This window comes from Schistocerca americana, chromosome 9 (assembly GCF_021461395.2).
Source record: "Schistocerca americana isolate TAMUIC-IGC-003095 chromosome 9, iqSchAmer2.1, whole genome shotgun sequence".
NCBI classification, from domain to species: Eukaryota; Metazoa; Arthropoda; class Insecta; order Orthoptera; family Acrididae; genus Schistocerca; species Schistocerca americana.
In genome coordinates, this window is record NC_060127.1 from 78628965 (window position 1) to 78647111 (window position 18147).

The 18147-nt window shown below is 38.6% G+C and overlaps 1 protein-coding gene across 2 annotated transcripts in view; it reads left to right on the forward strand.

Moving 5' to 3' along the window:
• The first annotated feature begins 779 nt into the window (after positions 1 to 779).
• LOC124551339 overlaps positions 780 to 18147 on the forward strand; it is a 90282-nt gene continuing 72914 nt past the window's right edge. Inside the window, exons 1-2 of one of the 2 annotated variants that reach the window (XM_047126365.1) lie at positions 780 to 901; positions 995 to 1115. In XM_047126365.1, coding sequence (XP_046982321.1) covers positions 879 to 901; positions 995 to 1115 — 144 coding nt within the window. In that variant the 5' untranslated portion in view covers positions 780 to 878. The remainder of the gene's footprint in view (positions 902 to 994; positions 1116 to 18147) is intronic. The other variant, XM_047126366.1, reaches the window with a different exon arrangement.

Here is an 18147-nt window from a genome sequence, read left to right on the forward strand (position 1 = left end):
GAGGCCTGAAGTTATTTCTTAATTTGTGTTTACGTCTTAAATTTATAGAATGCCATTCTATGCTAAATTTTAGACTGGCAGCATACCATGTTTTATCGTTTTAACTCCCCACATGGCTTCATATTTATTCCTAGAGTAGAATATAAACTGTCAGTTGTACAGTTTCTTTGCCTCACGGACAACCATGTTAATTTTTTCATATTTTGAAGTAGTCATGAAATTTATTGTCCTTTATTCTGGTGTAAGCTACACAAGAAACTGTCCCTTTTTTGTTGCAAGTAATTTGTATTCCATCCTAGTAGCTTTTTGCAGTCCTGTGTAGATGTAAACGTGTTGGAAATGCTACATAACAGTATTGCAGAGTAAGAATTAAAAAAAAAAAAAAATCTGTCAACGTCACCCCTTAGCAAAATTTTATGGTACTTCGAGCAGTGGAGTCTAATTTTGAAATGACTCAAAAGCCAAGAACTGCTTCCTTATTTGCATCCTTTATCTGTGTGGGATATGATAAAACAATTGCTCTAAGTACAACTCAGTACGTCCTCTCAACAACATGCCGCACGGGCGGCACAGCTACACATGGTCACGTGATGGCCCACCAGAAATACGACGAAAAGCGTATGAGCAGAGCAAGCACCAAGCACGGGCTGCCTACGTCATCGTAGCTGCGCATGCGCAGTACAGCCTGTTGTCTGGCGCTTTCTGGTAACTGCTCAAACGAGCCTAAATACGACTTCTATTGCTTCGCTTGTTTAGTAACATCTTTGACTCTTCCTTAACTCATCTTTGTGTTTAGTGTTTACGTATTTCGAAAACAAAAGCGTGTTCAGTTTTTCAAATGCTTCTAACCAGACAGTGAATAAGCTGGATGCACAAGTATGGAGTGTGAAACTCGTGACAGGTATGTAATACCTGTTTTGATCATATGATTATGTGCTGAAGTTGATTTACATGTTAACAATGTGTATATTCCGTAAGAACCTTTTATTTACAGCAGTAGCTCCGATGAACTGGAACACTCAGAGGATGAAACAGAAATACAAAAGGAGCTGGTGGAAATGCTTGACACAGCTGAACTTTTAGACGACGAGAGATATCCCCCCTTAATGATTGAGGTTTGTGCTTTTATATCAAAATTAATGTAAATTATTCGAAGTGTTTGCAAATTAATAACGAAACTGGTGTTGCCTACGAGACTCGAATATTTTGTTATGTAGGCACAACACCATAGCGTTAGAAAGTTATACCTGAACAATCTGGTCATAATTACATTCATTTTTAATCCAAAAATGGATACCATTGTATTTTCATTGTCACCATTTAGTGTATAATGCAGAATCCTCAATTGGGAAGCGTACGATACATTATAGAGAACCGTGGACATAGTTACAGTCATGTGACATCACATTGTCTGTTAGTCTGGTTTCTTGCCTTAATTTAGGGAGTAACATCTGGCTGGAGTGTTTGTTGATGATTCCCACCAAAGTCTTGGTCATACTGACAGATCTGAGGTAGACGAATTAACGTATGCAATATCAAATCGCAAATATAGTTGTGATAATTCTGGGAGATTAATCTCATGTGTACAGAAATCGTATAATCTGATCAGATAGTGTAACCTATGGGGAACTTGCTTCCGACACCATGTCGAATCGATCTGCCAAAATAATTACAAAACTTACTGACATCGGATGTTTGCTTTGTCCCTGTAACTTAATGATGTGGTGACGTGTGATTCCATGCAAGTTTTAAAGAGAACTGAACACAGATATTCCTTTTGTGTTTCTTAGTTTTTGGAATGTGTGTTGTGACAGGCTGATCTGTAAGGTAACCTGAACTATAGGATAAGGCCCTGGACTGGTTTGCAGCCAATAAGTTCCTGTGCAATCCCGATAAAACCCAACAACCTTTACTGGGAATTTCAAAGTAGGCAATAAGTCAGTAAAACTGTAAGGTATTTAGATTGACTCAAAACTCTGTTGGGAGGGACACGTCAATCACGTATGTGAAAAAATATCCCAGGGGGCATACCTTATTGTGAAACTAAGGGAGGTAGTGAGCTAGGAGTACCTTAGGCTGACATACTGTGGGCTGTTCCAGTCACATATTTCATATGGTCAGATTATCTGGGTGCGCCCCCTCGCATCAAGAACATTTTGAAATTACGAAAAAGTCTTATGCATAATATGTTAAAGAAGTAGTAGGGAACACTACAGTCCTCTTTTTTCCAGACTTGGAATACTCACAATTATAAATTTATACGTTTATGTGTCTGTACTCTGCCGGACAGAGTGGCAGAGCGGTTCTAGGCGCTACAGTCTGGAACCGCGCGACCGCTACGGTCGCAGGTTCGAATCCTGCCCCGGGCATGGACGTGTGTGATGTCCTTAGGTTAGTTCTAGGGGACTGATGACCTCAGAAGTTAAGTCCCATAGTGCTCAGAGCCATTTTTTGTCTGTACTCTATATTAAAAATAGTATTTCAGACTTTATTATGAGAGGGGAAATGCATGAACACAACACCAGAGCTGAGGGTAATTTAGACACACGACGCCACAGATTAGTTAGAACAGGATATTCTCACAAAGTAAACCCACTCAAAATGTTTAGTAAACTGCCCATTCAAGTTCAGTCTATGGATACATTTCTTTTTTTTGTTTTAATTAAGTGGTACAGCTAGCTGTCAGATCCTCATATTTTATGACACAAAAGAATTCTTTGAGATGCTTGGGGAGGATATTACCATTTAAAATTTTTCTGTAGTTAAACATATTATTGTGTGCTGTGGTTAAGTCGTGTGTAAGTACTTAGTGTATACAACTCACTATGTACAGAATATACTATGCAATACCATATAATATTATATTATAGCATAGTTTATTGCATTAACTTTAGAAACTATCCTGGCGTAATTTGGTACACTGCCATGTGTAAAATGTATACTACAAAGTACTGACATTAGTTTATTATTATATATGTACTACTACATCCTATATGACAAAGCCAGTATCATTGTAAAATGATCTACGGTGAATAAAATTCTTGATTCTAGGATAGGTAGGAAAGTGAGTTTCATTCTTAATTGGCAAAGCAAACAAATGTGACAATGAAATCATAGATGTGGTGACACATTGATCTGAAGCATAGCTTGAAGTCTAGGTCAGATTGATTAGTGACAGTCGGGTTATCAGCTGTTGAAATGCTATTGAAGGCTCCAGTTAGCTTAAGCCTTTTTTTATATATACAGCTGGTACATGACAGTAGTGGCATGTAAAAAAGGTAAATGCCAAACATATGGAAAATCTATTATAGTTTATTAATATGGGCCAAAACATAAACCTGTGCTTAATAGCTTGTTTGTCTTTGGAACAAAATACATCAATAATTCTTCATATCAGGAATCCGACAGTTGATAGGTTGTGGAGGTATGTGGTGTTAAATGTCTATTCACAGGTATTGTAATCTGTGTAAGTAAAAGACTGCTGATTGCTTATGTAGTGATGACACCCAATAGCAACCCAGATTTGTTCCATAGAATTTACATCAGGTGAATTTGTTCGCCGAGACATCTTGAGTTCACGACAATGCTCCTCAAACCACTGTAGCATGGTTATGGCAGCATTTTAGGAGATTAGCAGTGATCTAGTGTAGCAAAACTGTGATTCATCTGAAGGGCCGGCATGTTTCCGTTGATTGACAGTCAAATCCTGATGGTCCCGTGCTTACTACAGTCATAATTGACGATGTTGTTGGGTCAACATGTAAAAGCGTAGGGGGTGGTGTGCTGCAGAGCTCCATGTTCAACAATGTGTAATGAACAGTATGCTCTGAAATACTTGTGCATGCACCAGCATTGTGCTCTTTCGGCAGAGATGCCACAGACCACCCTGTATCCTACTTTACAGAGCAGACAGCCTAGGCACACAATGTTCCGTGAATAGTCGAGAACGTCCGACCATTTAGCACCTAGTTTGTTTCACTGTCCTTCTACCTCCTTCTGTAGATGCTCACAACATTAGCATGTGAACTTGCAATCAGCTTTGTCATTTTCGAGATACTTGTTCACAGGCTCTGCATAATAATAATCTCCCCTTTGTCAAAGTCGCTTATCTCCGTGGATTTCCCCATTTGCAGCCCGTATCTTCAATAGGATTATCCCCCGTATATGTCTGCTCAACTTACATACTTTCGCTACCACTTCACATGGCCGTAATGCCACCAGGCGACATCAAACATCGCTGTGGGCTGTGGTCATGTTTTGGCTCATCAGTGTATATGCTGGCCCGTGTCCTTGTGCCTCCCATGTCACTCATTCTACACTCACACCATCCTCTCCTTACTCTCCATCTTCCTGTGTCGTACCTCCCCCTCCCAATCCACTCTTCCACATCACTGTGCACCATACACAACTTCTCCCCTGCCTACAGCAGGGTTAGCTTGCTTGGGCTGCAGTCCTATATCATCCACTTGTACCCCATCTCTATGAGCTGTCAGTCATCCTTCCCTCCCACCCTTCCTGCCTCCTTTCTCTCCCTGCGGACTCTGTCCACCAATATCCCTTCTTTCCGCCCAAGTTACTGTGTAGAGACCGGAACAGTATAGCTATACAGTTCTTTTAGCTCTGAAGATGGATAGACGGATCTCATCTAAAAGTTAGCAACATTTTTGTATGAGTATACAGCTTCTTAAGCCACCATAGGACTATCTGTCAAGCCCAAATCCAGGGAATAAAAAAAAAAAAAAAAAAAGAACATACATTGTAAAATACTGTAGCTCCAGTGAATATGGTAGCATTTTGTCAAGCAGTGACAGGCTATGCTGTTACATAGATTATGAATCATTTTAAGACGTATTGCTATTACGTCTACATAAATGTGCCACAACCTACTGTGCATGACAAAGGGCACATTTTTACCAATTTTGTCATTTTCTTTTCTTGTTCCACTAGTGTACTGAGTTACGGAAAAAATGACTGTCCGTATGCCTCTGTACGTGTCCTAATCTTTCTTATCTTTTTATCACAATCCCTATCTGAGATATATGGTGGTGATATGCAGATAAAGTAGGAAGTAGCATTTGTTCAGAAGTAGTGTGTGGAAAGAATAATGGGGTCGATGAAAGTGTCCAGTTCCACCCATCTGCTTTGACCCATGATGTTGTGGTGTGTGAGGTCACTGCAGCACAGAGTTTTTGGTTGTTTGTTTGCAGATGTTTTGTTTTGTTTGGTGGGTCTCTCTGGTGGTGTATTTGTGTATACTTAGTGTAATGTGTTGTATTGGGTTCATTTGAGGTTTGGTGTTAACAATTGCAACATCACTGTGAGTGTACATAGTTTGTGGTGTTACATGGTTTGGAAGTGTTTTCAGTGAGTTATTAACGGTTTTTTGTTAGGCCATGCCGGCCGGTGTGGCCGAGTGGTTCTAGGCACTTCAGTCCGGAATCCGTGCGCCTGCTACGGCCGCAGGTTCGAATCTTGCCTCGAGTATGGATGTGTGTGATGTCCTTAGGTTAGTTAGGTTTAAGTAGTTCTAATTCTAGGGGACTGATGACCTCAAATGTTAAATCCTGTAGTGATTAGAGCCATTTGAACCATTTGTTAGGCCATATTGGTTTGGTGTTTGTTGTGCGGGAAGAAGTTTAATTTGTTGTATGGTTTCTGTTAGGTATGGACATGACAGTGAAATTTAATAGTGCATCATTGTGTGCCAAGATGGGTGATGACATGATGTCTATTATTAAATTTCTGCATTTATTTGTGCTGGTTGCAGTGCGTTAGGTGCAGCATTTGTGGTAATAATGAGGCTAATGGGAGTTCTGTGTCTCGGACCAGTGGCGCGTATATGTGGCAGTGTCACTGGGATAACATCTGGCAGTTGATTAGATGTGATACCTGGTTCAAGAAATGTAGGTTGGCCATGAGGGAGACTGTTTTGTTGACCTTTATAAAAACAAAGATGGTGTGACTTACCAAACGAAAGCGCTGGCAGGTCGATAGACACACAAACATACACACAAAGTTCAAGCTTTCGCAACCAACGGTTGCTTCATCAGGAAAGAGGGAAGGAGAGGGAAAGACGAAAGGATGTGGGTTTTAAGGGAGAGGGTAAGGAGTCATTCCAATCCCGGGAGCGGAAAGACTTACCTTAGGGGGGGAAAAAAGGACAGGTATACACTCACACACACACACCCATATCCAACCGCACATACACAGACACAAGCAGACATGAAATGAGAACTGCTTGTGTCTAGTATGGGAGAGGAGTTCTCGGGTTGGTTTTGCAGGTGGGAGGGAGGAGGCGCCTGTTATTTCGGGGATTGGATATGCTGATTGTGTTTGAAGGGTTTTGGAGGGCAGTACTAAGAGGGAATTGGTGGGTTTGATTGAAGAATATATTGAAGAGGGGAGCACTACAGTTTGATAAGTTTTCATCCTATAGGGGTGTGTGAAAGAGGGGATGCGAGCATTTAGTTGATAATCACAGTACTGAGTTTAAAGGTATTGTATTAATACAATAGAAGAATTTTTTTTTGTTGGGGAGAGGGGGGGGGGGGGGAGGCTAAATCGGTCATAGGGATGAGGAAGAGGCACTCTTCCAACCTGCAGTCTCATTTAGATGAGTTTTGCTGACTGAAAAGTGTCGTTGGGGATTATTGTATTTTTCACGATTTTTTGAGGATTGTGAGTAAGATGTATAGGACGAGGGTGGTGAGGTTTTGGGGTTACGTTTGTGTGGCATTTGGGGGAGGGATGTTGTGGGTATTGGTTGTGGAGTTAACTGGGCAGATTGTGGATGGGGTCGGGGAGAGGGGGGTTTTTTATAATTATATTTAAGAGGACCAGTTTGGTGGCAGTTTTTGTTGATTTGTAAGGTGTGCTTGATTTTCGTTTATTTTGTGTTTTATTTTTTATTATTATTTTTCATTATTTATTTATTTTTTTTGTTTGAAGGGGGGGGGGTTAATGTGGGTGGTTTAGGATTGGTTTGTGGGTGGTAGGTTGTGTGTGGTTTAGGAGGTTTTTGTTGTGTTTAGTGTGGCCAACCTAGATTGTATCGCCGAATCCTGTTGTCACTAAGCAATTTTTGTTTTGGCTTTACATAATTATTATGTTTTGTGTATTAAGGTAGGTTGATTGCGTTTTAATTGATGTAGTAATGTCTGATTTTTGGTTTGTTGAGGTACTGGGCTTCTGGTTCTATTTTTCGTAGTTGTAAGTGTTGGTTTTTTGGTATCAACAGTTGTGGTTCAGCTACATAGGCCAAGGGAATTGTCAGATTCCTGCGGTTTTTGTTGGTGTTGTGGAATGCTGTAATTTTTTTTTCCCCCTCATGATATTGTTTTGGGATTGTGCGGCGTTTTTTCTTGCTGCTGTATATTTAGCTTGTCCTCGCCCGAAACCCCCAATTTCCCGCGATTGTCATGTTAGTTTCATTTTATTTTTGGAGGGAGACGATATTGTGTTACTTGTGTGCTTTCGCATTATTTTGTGTGTGTACATAGTGACGTCATAGTTGCCATATTGGATATGCTGAAAGTAGGAGTTTCTACTGTATTGATGACATCATGGGTCAAAGTAGATGGGTGGAATTGGATGCTTCTGTAATGCCAAATATTGTGTTAAGTAGTTTACTGTTCATCATTTAAATCCTCCCAACTGGTTTTTGTTGCTAATGATAATCAGTTTAAACTAAACTGTGATTTACATAGTCACAATCGTAAGAGATGGAAAAGAGCCACCATGGTACAACAACCGAGTTAGAAAACTGCTGCGGAAGCAAAGGGAACTTCACAGCAAACATAAACATAGCCAACGCCTTGCAGACAAACAAAAATTACGCAAAGCGAAATGTAATGTGAGGAGGGCCTTGCGAGAGGCGTTCAATGAATTCGAAAGTAAAGTTCTATGTACTGACTTCGCAGAAAATCCTAAGAAATTTTGGTCTTATGTCAAAGCGGTAGGTGGATCAAAACAAAATGTCCAGGTACCCTGTGACCAAAATGGTACTGAAACAGAGGATGACAGACTAAAGGCCAAAATACTAAATGTCTTTTTCCAAAGCTGTTTCACAGAGGAAGACTGCTCTGTAGTTCCTTCTCTAGATTGTCACACAGATGACAAAATGATAGATATTGAAATACACGACAGACGGATAGAGAAACAATTAAAATCGCTCAAAAGAGGAAAGGGTGTACCGTAGGTCTCTAGAAAAGCGTAGCGTTCCAAAGGATTGGAAAAGGGCACAGGTCATCCCCGTTTTCAAGAAGGGACGTCGAACAGATGTGCAGAACTATAGACCTATATCTCTAACGTCGATCAGTTGTAGAATTTTGGAACATGTATTATGTTCGAGTATAATGACTTTTCTGGAGACTAGAAATCTACTCTGTATAAATCGGCATGGGTTTCGAAAAAGATGATCATGTGAAACCCAGCTCGCGATATTCGTCCACGAGACTCAGAGGACCTTAGACACGGGTTCCCAGGTAGATGCCGCGTTTCTTGACTTCCGCAAGGCGTTCGATACAGTTCCCCACAGTCGTTTAATGAACAAAGTAAGAGCATATGGACTATCAGACCAATTGTGTGATTGGATTGAAGAGTTCCTAGATAACAGAACACAGCATGTCATTCTCAATGGAGAGAAGTCTTCCGAAGTAAGAGTGATTTCAGGTGTGCCGCAGGGGAGTGTCATAGGACCGTTGCTATTCACAGTATACATAAATGACCTTGTGGATGACATCGGAAGTACGCTGAGGCTTTTTGCGGATGATGCTGTGGTATATCGAGAGGTTGTAACAATGGGAAATTGTACTGAAATGCAGGAGGATCTGCAGCGAATTGACGCATGGTGCAGGGACTAGCACATTAAATCTCAATGTAGACAAGTGTAATGTGCTGCGAATACATAGCATGAAAGATCCTTTATCGTCGGTAAAGGAGATGCCAGACTGAGATTTATTGGAAGAATCCTAAGGAAATGCAATCCGAAAACAAAGGAAGTAGATTACAGTACGCTTGTTCACCCACTGCTTGAATACTGCTCAACAGTGTGGGATCCGTGCCAGATAGGGTTGATAGAAGATATAGAGAAGATCCAACGGTGAGCAGCGCACTGCGTTACAGGATCATTTAGTAATCGCGAAAGCGTTACCGAGATGATAGATAAACTCCAGTGGAGGACTCTGCAGGAGAGACGCTCAGTAGCTTGGTACTGGCTTTTGTTGAAGTTTCGAGAACATACCTTCACTGAGGAGTCAAGCAGTATATTGCTCCCTCCTACGTATATCGCGCAGAGACCATGAGGATAAAATCAGAGAGATTAGAACCCACACAGAGGCATACCTACAATCCTCCTTTCCACGAACAATACGAGACTGGAATAGAAGGGAGAACAGATAGAGGTACTCAAGGTACCCTCTGCCACACACCGTCAGGTGGCTTGCAGAGTATGGATGTAGATGTAGATGTAGACAATAGGAGAGAGAGACAAATCATTTTCATGTAGACTGTGTCTTCTTTTCCAGGATTCAGAATGGACTTAAGAGGTCAATTCTAGTGTGCTGATTCCAATTCTTCACTTTGAGTCAGGATGTAATATGACGTGATGAGGTTACAATGCAAAGCATGTAAGCGGCCTGTTATTAAATCTTATCTGTGATTGTCTTAGTAAATGGCATAAAATATACTGTTTATTCAGAGTATGTCCTGGCTTTCGAGGGTTAGGTTAGGCAGTAATCTAAAAGCACAACTTAAACTGCTGCAAATGAAATTGGTAGTAATCATTTTTATAAGTTCTATTTTCACAAATATTTGCCTTTTTTTTTTCCCCAAATGTGGCACTATTTATTTAAGATTTATTTACTTATATTTTGCATTGCTGTGTCTACTTGACCTAAATAGCTCAATTTTAGTTGTCAATTCCATGTTTCATAATTTTTCATGATTTTTTTTAGCCATACCTTGTTCCTGTGTCAGTAGGTTTGCTATATTGGGCCATTTCATATGAAATCAACCAACAACAAAATAAACTTGGAAGCTTGATATTTTATTATTTAGTAATTTTTTGTCATTTTACTGTATTAAAATAAGACAGTCCAAAATTAGATTTTTTGGAAATTTTGTTTTGTGTTATTAATTTTTAAAGTTTCCCAAAATTGTGTAATTTTTGCAGTGTTTGGAAACCTAAAAATGGCTAGTCTCAAAGTATTTGACATACAGACCTGCAACGTAGACAGTTTTATTTTGTTCATTAATGTCTCTAAGAATATGTGCTGCTTGACCAGATTCATGAAGATACAAAATGTTCCCAAACAAATTGATAAGTTCTACAAATTTCAAAAACCTGATTTTTAGTTTTTTAAAAAAACACAATGTGTTATACACTATTTGTTAATCTGTGTGCCAAATGTCATGATGCTCTTCCAGAGGGAACATGTGGAAATAATTTTATTTTACTGCTATATGCAGTGCCAAGTGTACCTTAAGTGCACTTGGGTTTGCAAGTTGGCCTATAAAAATATAGTTAAAGTGAAATGATTGAATATTAATTAAGCACACTTTGCTTTTTCATTTTGAAGTTTTACTAAACCATGCTGTCCAACAATTAACATAAGTAATGTAAGGGACGCAATGCCTTTTGCCATTTTATATAACATTTAATATACAGTAATTGTGGTTTATAGTTGTGGATCAACAAAAAGGGAATAGATATTTTCAATATGCGAGGGTAATCCCAAAAGTACGGTCTCCTATTTTTTTTATAACTACAGAACTCTGTTTGTGTGGCAGTTGGTAACACTGTTATGAAGAGTGCTTCACGCACTGTGTGTAAACATGCGCATGCTGTGCTGAGACGCTCAGTCTTGGCCTGGCAGCTGTTGAGAATGGAGCTCCCGTTGGATGTTACCGCCAAGTGCGAATTGCACACAGTTATTCGGTTTTTGACCTCAAAGGGCACTGTGCTGATTGAAATCCATCGCCAGTTGACGGAAATGTATGGTGAGTCGCGCATGAATGTCAAAAATGTTTGTAAGTGGTGTAGAGCGTTTTCAGTCTGCCGGTAAAGTCATGACAACCATTTTTTGGGATCAGAAACGGGTGTTGTTGGTCGACTTTATGCCCACTGGGACCACAATTAACGCTGACAGGTACTGTGAGACTCTGAAAAAACTCAAACGGGCAATTCAGAACCGGGGAAGAGGAATGTTGAGCAAGGACGTACACATTCTCCATGACAACACTCGCCCACACATCGCTCGGCAAACCGTTGCTCTCCTGCAACAGTTTCAGTGGGACATAATCACCCACCCACCGTATAGTCCTGACTTGGCACCCAGTGACTCTCACCTGTTCCCCAGGTTAAAAGAACATTTGGCCGGAAAGCGATTCAGCTCCGACGATGAGGTGAAAGAAGAGGTTCATAACTTTATGAACAGCATGACGATGAGCTCGTATGACATAGGCATACAAAAACTGCCACAGCGTCTACAAAAATGCGTCGACAGAAAAGGTGATTATGTCGAAAAATAGCTAAATGTTCAATGTGTAAACTGATGTAAACCTTTGTAGAAAAAAACAGGTCTATGTACTTATAAAAAAAATAGGAGACCTTACATTTGGGATTACCCTCGTATAATGAAACAAAAACAATCACTTGTATTGACAGTAATTCACTCCAGTAGAGCTTAGTTGTTGAGATAAAATTAGCGAAGCACTGGTGAAGGAAAGAGGACCAGGTTGCTGCGTGCATGTGTAACTCATTAAGTCCTTGGGCTCAGGTGATAAGGTGACAGAAAAATGCCAGTGTCATGATTTAAAATACTTAATCTTGAAAGGCACCTGTTGGAATATGGCAAGTACCAAGCACAGCCAACACAGGGGAATGAATATTGTACATGTTGTATCCCAACATGGTGTGCAGTTCAATGTTTTATTGTAAAAATCAAGCATTTTAAATAATCACACTGGCACATTTGTGCCAATGATCACCTGAGGATGTTCATATAGAAATATAGAATCAAACTGGTGGTGCAATAAATGTAACACACATATAATTTTGATAGTTTTATAAATTAGTAATTCAGAAATGAAAGTCCCAACAGAATTTTTAATTTAGGTTTTTTTTTATGAAAACTACTACAATACTCTAAATATTTAAAAAAAATTATAAAAATCTGAGGTGTCAAGAACCTGGTCATTGGTAGATTTCACATGGACTGATTTTATTTTACTATTACTGTGTTTGTAAGATTCTTATGTTACACCGTAGTTTTCCCCACCCAGAACAGAGTTTTCCCATGGTTGTAATGTTAGTTTCTATTATTATTATTATTAACAATTCCTGCAGTTCTATAATTCATCATTACATTTTGGAACCATGAAAACATTTTGAAATGTTGTACATGCTGCATCTTTCCAGTATGATATTAGTATTAGAGGTCAAAGCTTATGAGTCGAATTGCATACTGGAGTTTATCAGAGTTGTGTACTTTGGCAGTAAGATTAAGATACTCAGTTAGCTTCCGTCAAAAAAAAAAAAAAAAAAAAAGGAATCCTTAATGATTCAAAACAAAATTAAAATGTTAACAGAATCTTCTGTCGGTTCTTGGTAGAACAACATTATAATAAGTAAAAAGCACCAATTTTCTTTTGTTCTACAGTATTACTTTTATTGTGTTAACTGGTTTTCGGCTTACAAGGCCATCTTCACACATTTACTAGTATTGTCGCGAAAGAAGTGAATGACATTGGAAGAGAAGTTTATTTATTTATCGTATGGCAATACAGACACAAAAGAAAGATTCAGACAAATCACTAACATAACAAACGTTGATAATTGTAAACAAACATTACTAATATAACAAAGTTTAAGGATTACAAACAAACATAGTCTATTATATAGAGAAGTAACACATCTAGACTGAAGCAGAAACATACAGTAAGTAACATGTTTGACAGTGTGGTGGTAATGCAATGAAAAAGTAAAAAATTGAACAGTAAATGAATAAAAATGGAGTCGACAGGAAAAACTTTAACCCAAAATAGGAACAGCATGCCTACATAAGTTTCTATTAATAAAGAAAACTAATAAAATAAAATAAGACAAAACGCCGAGAGTGATACACAAACCAATTAAAAGAAGAAAAAATTTTCAATGAAACTACAGAATACATAAGAAAATTAAGCAATATCAGTAAGATAAACAGAAATAAATAAATAAATGCAGGACAATGGAGGAGTTTGAGGGAACTTAGGGTAAATACAGTCTTTGAGAGTGTGGTGGTGCTGCATTTTACCATTAACATTATATTCAAAACTGTGGCTATGTAACAGTCTGCATTAAATAAATGAACCAAGGAAAATATAAACAATATTTGATGAGACAACTACAAAAGGTGTTAAACATGGACAGTAATACAAGTAACAGATAAAAGAAAGCCTTAACAATTGAAACTACAGTCTATATGGAATACATAGACAACTTCAATAAAACAGAAGAACTTAATGAATACAGGAAAATGGGAATATGTAGGAAAAGACAGTGTGGGAAGTAATGAAAAACAGAGCTGATCATATGAAGCTTAGGAGAGGGGAAGTGTTGAGCTGTGTCTGGTCATTTAGGAATTGATCTGGACTGTGAGCTAGATGTTTGTTAATTTCCTGGGCTTCCAGCAGGTTGAGTTTATGGCCTTTTTTTGCTAAGTGAAGTAAATGGGACACTGGCTGGTAGTTGTGACCCTCGCTCAGTACATGCTCAGCAAAAGCGGAGTCAGAATTCTGCAACTTCCAGCGGCGTTCGTGTTCAGCCAGCCTAGTTGCTATGTCTCTACCTGACTGACCGATGTAAAATTTGTCACAATCAGGACAGGTGATTTTGTATACCCCACTGTTAGCTAATAACTGGATCTTATCTTTACTATTAAAAATACTCTGGGCTGTTGTGTTCTTAACATAGTAGGAAAGCCTACACTTGCAGGCTTTCAGTGCTTTGGCTACAATCTGTGATACCTGACCTAGATATGGTAGTGTGCACCATTTCTTGCAGACAGTGGAAGGGGAAGCAGGTGGGGTGTGGAGGAGGGGTATAATTTTCCATTTTTGTTTCCTGTGCAAGATGTGGTCAATAAGCCATTGGCTTTATTGTATCTAACTGTTCTTTAAAATCATCTCTGAACATGGGGACAGATATGAGGTGGTGTACCACTGAGTGGAAAGCTGCACGTTTGTGAGCTATGGTGTGTTTTGAGAAAGAAGGTATTACTGTGTCTCTAGTTGTAGTTTTTCTATAAATTTTTAAATAATGTGTGTGTGTACTGATGTCAATTGTTAGATCTAAGAAGTTCATGGATTTGTTGCCAATCTTCTTTGTGAACTGAATATTTTTATGTTGACTGTTCAGGTTTTTCAAAAATATGTTGAGTTGTCTTGTATTACCAGTCCACATACACAGGACATCATCTACATATCTAAACCAGTATTTGATATTTGCAGTCAAAGGTTTTGTTTTTAGAAAATTTTGTTCCAAATGGTCCATAAATATTTCAGCCAACAGTCGACTGAGAGGGGAACCCATAGCTATGCCATCTAATTGTTTATAAAGAGTCCCTTGAAACTGGAAATAGTTCTGTGCAAAGCATGTTGGAGTGGCCAGTCTGAAGTTGTTGAGTTCCACAGGATTGACATTAGACTTGTGCATCAGCTCTGTCAGAATATCGATGAATTCCACCACTGGTATGTTGGAAAACGAACGGCAGACATCAAAGGATACTAATTTATCACTGTGTGAGACAGATATACCTTTTATTTACTGGGCCCACAGAGTTTGAAATACCATGCTTTGGTTTGAATTTAGTCTTGCTCTTAATTAGGACATCCAGTTTACTTGCTAGTTTGTAAGATGGAGCAGTGAATGATGATACAACTGAACAAATAGAAACATCTTGTTTATAGAGTTTAGGAAGCCCATACGTTCTAGGAGACACTGGTTTCATATTAGTTAAGTTTTGCTTCAAACTCATGCTTTTGCATGAATTGATTGCGATTTAACATCCTCTTTGCATTACCATCACACTGTCAAAGATGTTACTTACTGTATGTTTCTGCTTCAGTCTAGATGTGTTACTTCTCTTCCAATGTTGTTTGCAAACATTGTAACTCCTTTGGTGACAATACTCAGTAAATGTCTGAAGATGGCCTTGTGAGCTGAAAACCAGTTAACACAATAAAAGTAATACTGTAGAATAAAAGCAAACTGGTGCTCTTCACTTATTATAAAATTAAAAGCAAATTATTAGCTGCTGTTTTAACAAATTGTCTGAATATGTAGATTCAGGGATTGAAAAGTTGTTAGCTACTTGGCAAGTACCGGTGTAATAATCCATACACACTTTTTGTACTAATATTATAAATGCAAAATTAAATCTTTGTGTTGTGTTTTCATGACTAAGCTGCTGAATAGATTTTGATGAAATTAGGTATGGAGATTGCATGAACCCTGAGAAAGAACATAAGCTATTTTACAAAGGATAAAAATAATTGACTACTGAGAGGGTGAAGCAGGGAATGGAACAGCTTGTTCACATCAGTGAACATCAACCATGTTAGTAATTTCTAATTTTGTTGTATGATGTATAGCACTAAGTTGTACCATGCAGAATATTAATAGTGATCTAAGTTTCATAAGTGGAAAGGTCATATTATTGGCTTGCAGTTGTATGCACTTTTTTGTAGTAACTAATGGGACATATGTAGATGAAATAATTTCGTATTAAAAGGTATCAGTCGTATTGTAGTAAAACTGTCATCCTTCTGAAGATTGTTTTTAACACAACATTGTTCTGAGGTGTGGTCCTGTTGGAGGTAGCAACACTTGAACTGAGACACTGAACCAGTTCTAGTGGAAACTCAGCTTGACGTGAATCTTGAAGTACGGTGTAACTCAGAATTTTGAACATCAACAACATTTATGTGTATGTGGTGTCTTTTGGACACGTCCAAAAGAACAGACACCACTTATATATAGTTAAGACAAGACAGCCAATGGTGTGTGTGTGTGTGTGTGTGTGTGTGTGTGTGTGTGTGTGTGTGTGTGTGCCCTGACACACGTTAAAAGAAACGAATGTGGACAAGTTTAATAAAATGGAAGCATACACACAAAGAAAGCAGGAAAAGATGAAACATGCTGTATAAGCAAATAAAACGTAAGGAAAACGAGAAATGAGTGTCAAGGATGCCACAGGAAATTAAGACCCTCTCCCTAAAATCTTGGTAAAAACAGTGGTCAAGTCACAGAACTTTAACACTTCAACCACATTTGTGTGAGTATTTCCTAAAAGGGAGTGCAGATGCAACCAGGCTCGAACTCTTACAGGAATTGGTAAAATGCGATGAGTAATGTGAAGATAATGGGCAAGGGCCACTACATTAGTACTGTGTGGATAAGTTGAGCATTTGGGTCTGACAGGAGGCATGCTATGGTAGTCCCTGCAGTTATGGAGAGCACTGTCTCTGGATGGCTTATGGTCAGAGGAGCTGTATAGTAAGCAGGAGATCTAGTTTGAATCCTGGTCCAGCAAAAATTTTAAACTTTCCTCATTGATTTAAATCAGTACCACTCGCAGCCAAATTCTGTAATTCCTTTGTTAGTTAATCAACAAACATTGCCAGAGGTGAAAGAAAATCTTATGGGAGAATGTTAAACTAAATATTTTAGCAACAAATATGTGTGTACGATTGCATGACATGGTATCAGGACAATATGTGGACGCTTTTCTGAAAATTGGTGAAGATCGTATTGATACAGGTGCTAATGGCATTGTTATACTAGAGCTGAATTCTGTAATATTTTTCACGATACAGAACAACTGGTGAGCAAAGTTGCTGACTAATGAGTTTGTAGGATTGATAATTGAAGAAACAGTGAAGAGTAGAAGATAATGTAGAATATCTACCTGTCAAAAACGTGACCAAGTCACCACATAAACTGAAGTTAGAAGTTGGTGAAAGCTCCCTTTAAAGTGAAATCTTGATGCGACCAGATTGTGTAGCAGTTCACACCTACAAATTACATGTATATGTCCGAAACATTGTCAAGAGTGTAACAGTTAGTGGTGCAGCTAAAGGAGAAAGCATTTTGATTCCACAAATCCTAATGATACTGACATATTTGTATTTTCAGTTCAGAAGATTGCAATTTCCACTAAAATTTGTTTTTAGAATGACTTTAAATGAAAAACAAGAACAAGGAAACTTGCCAGTATGCGTATAGAAAAAACATACTCTTCTCGTGGGCAACTCTGTGGCATGTTCACGTGTATTCAACTCGGAAAATTTGTACGACCTTGCAAAAGAAGCAACAACGAGGCATAAATAATTAATAAGAAAGAAAAACTTTGGTACTTTAAAATATTTTAAGGTACAGTTTGACATAAGGTAAAATAATAAACATACTCATTATGTACCTGTATATCGGTACTACACATATTTATTCTTAAAGACATACATAATGTCTACATAAATATATACCTATAGCTTGTGTGTGTGTGTGGGGGGGGGGGGGGGGGAGGCTTTTTTTCTATTTTGCAACAAGTCATTTTGATCAAAAGCTGAATGTATAGTAGCCATTTTGTTGCTGCGCCTGTCTGCGGCCCAGTCTTCTCTTTATGATGAATAGCAATCTATTCTTTTCATAATTTTGCGGCTACGTACCCAGATATTTATAAATTACTAGCTTGCTTAATCACCATTGCTCAGTATGCATGCACAGCCATAGGTAACATCTAAAGTGCGCGTCATATATCTTGGCGGCCGAGTTTAGGTTCGTTCTGCGCATCTGACGTCACAAAACACAGTCAGCCAATGAACAGAGAACGACGTTGCCAGATCTCGACTGCAGTGCAGAGCACGGACGAGTGTCTTCAGTTTTAGAAACGTTCCGTCATAAATAAAGTAATAGAACAAAAGCAATGTCTTGATAGCAGACTTTCTTTTATAGAAAGTTTGGAAAAAGCATTCTTTATACCAATTGCTTCATATTCTATTAATTAAACCAAACAAGCAATAAGACTCTTAATTCAGGCGATAGCAAGGAAAGGTGTTTGTTTCAATCTCACGAACTGCTTTTTCGCAATAAAGAACAGCGGTAATTGT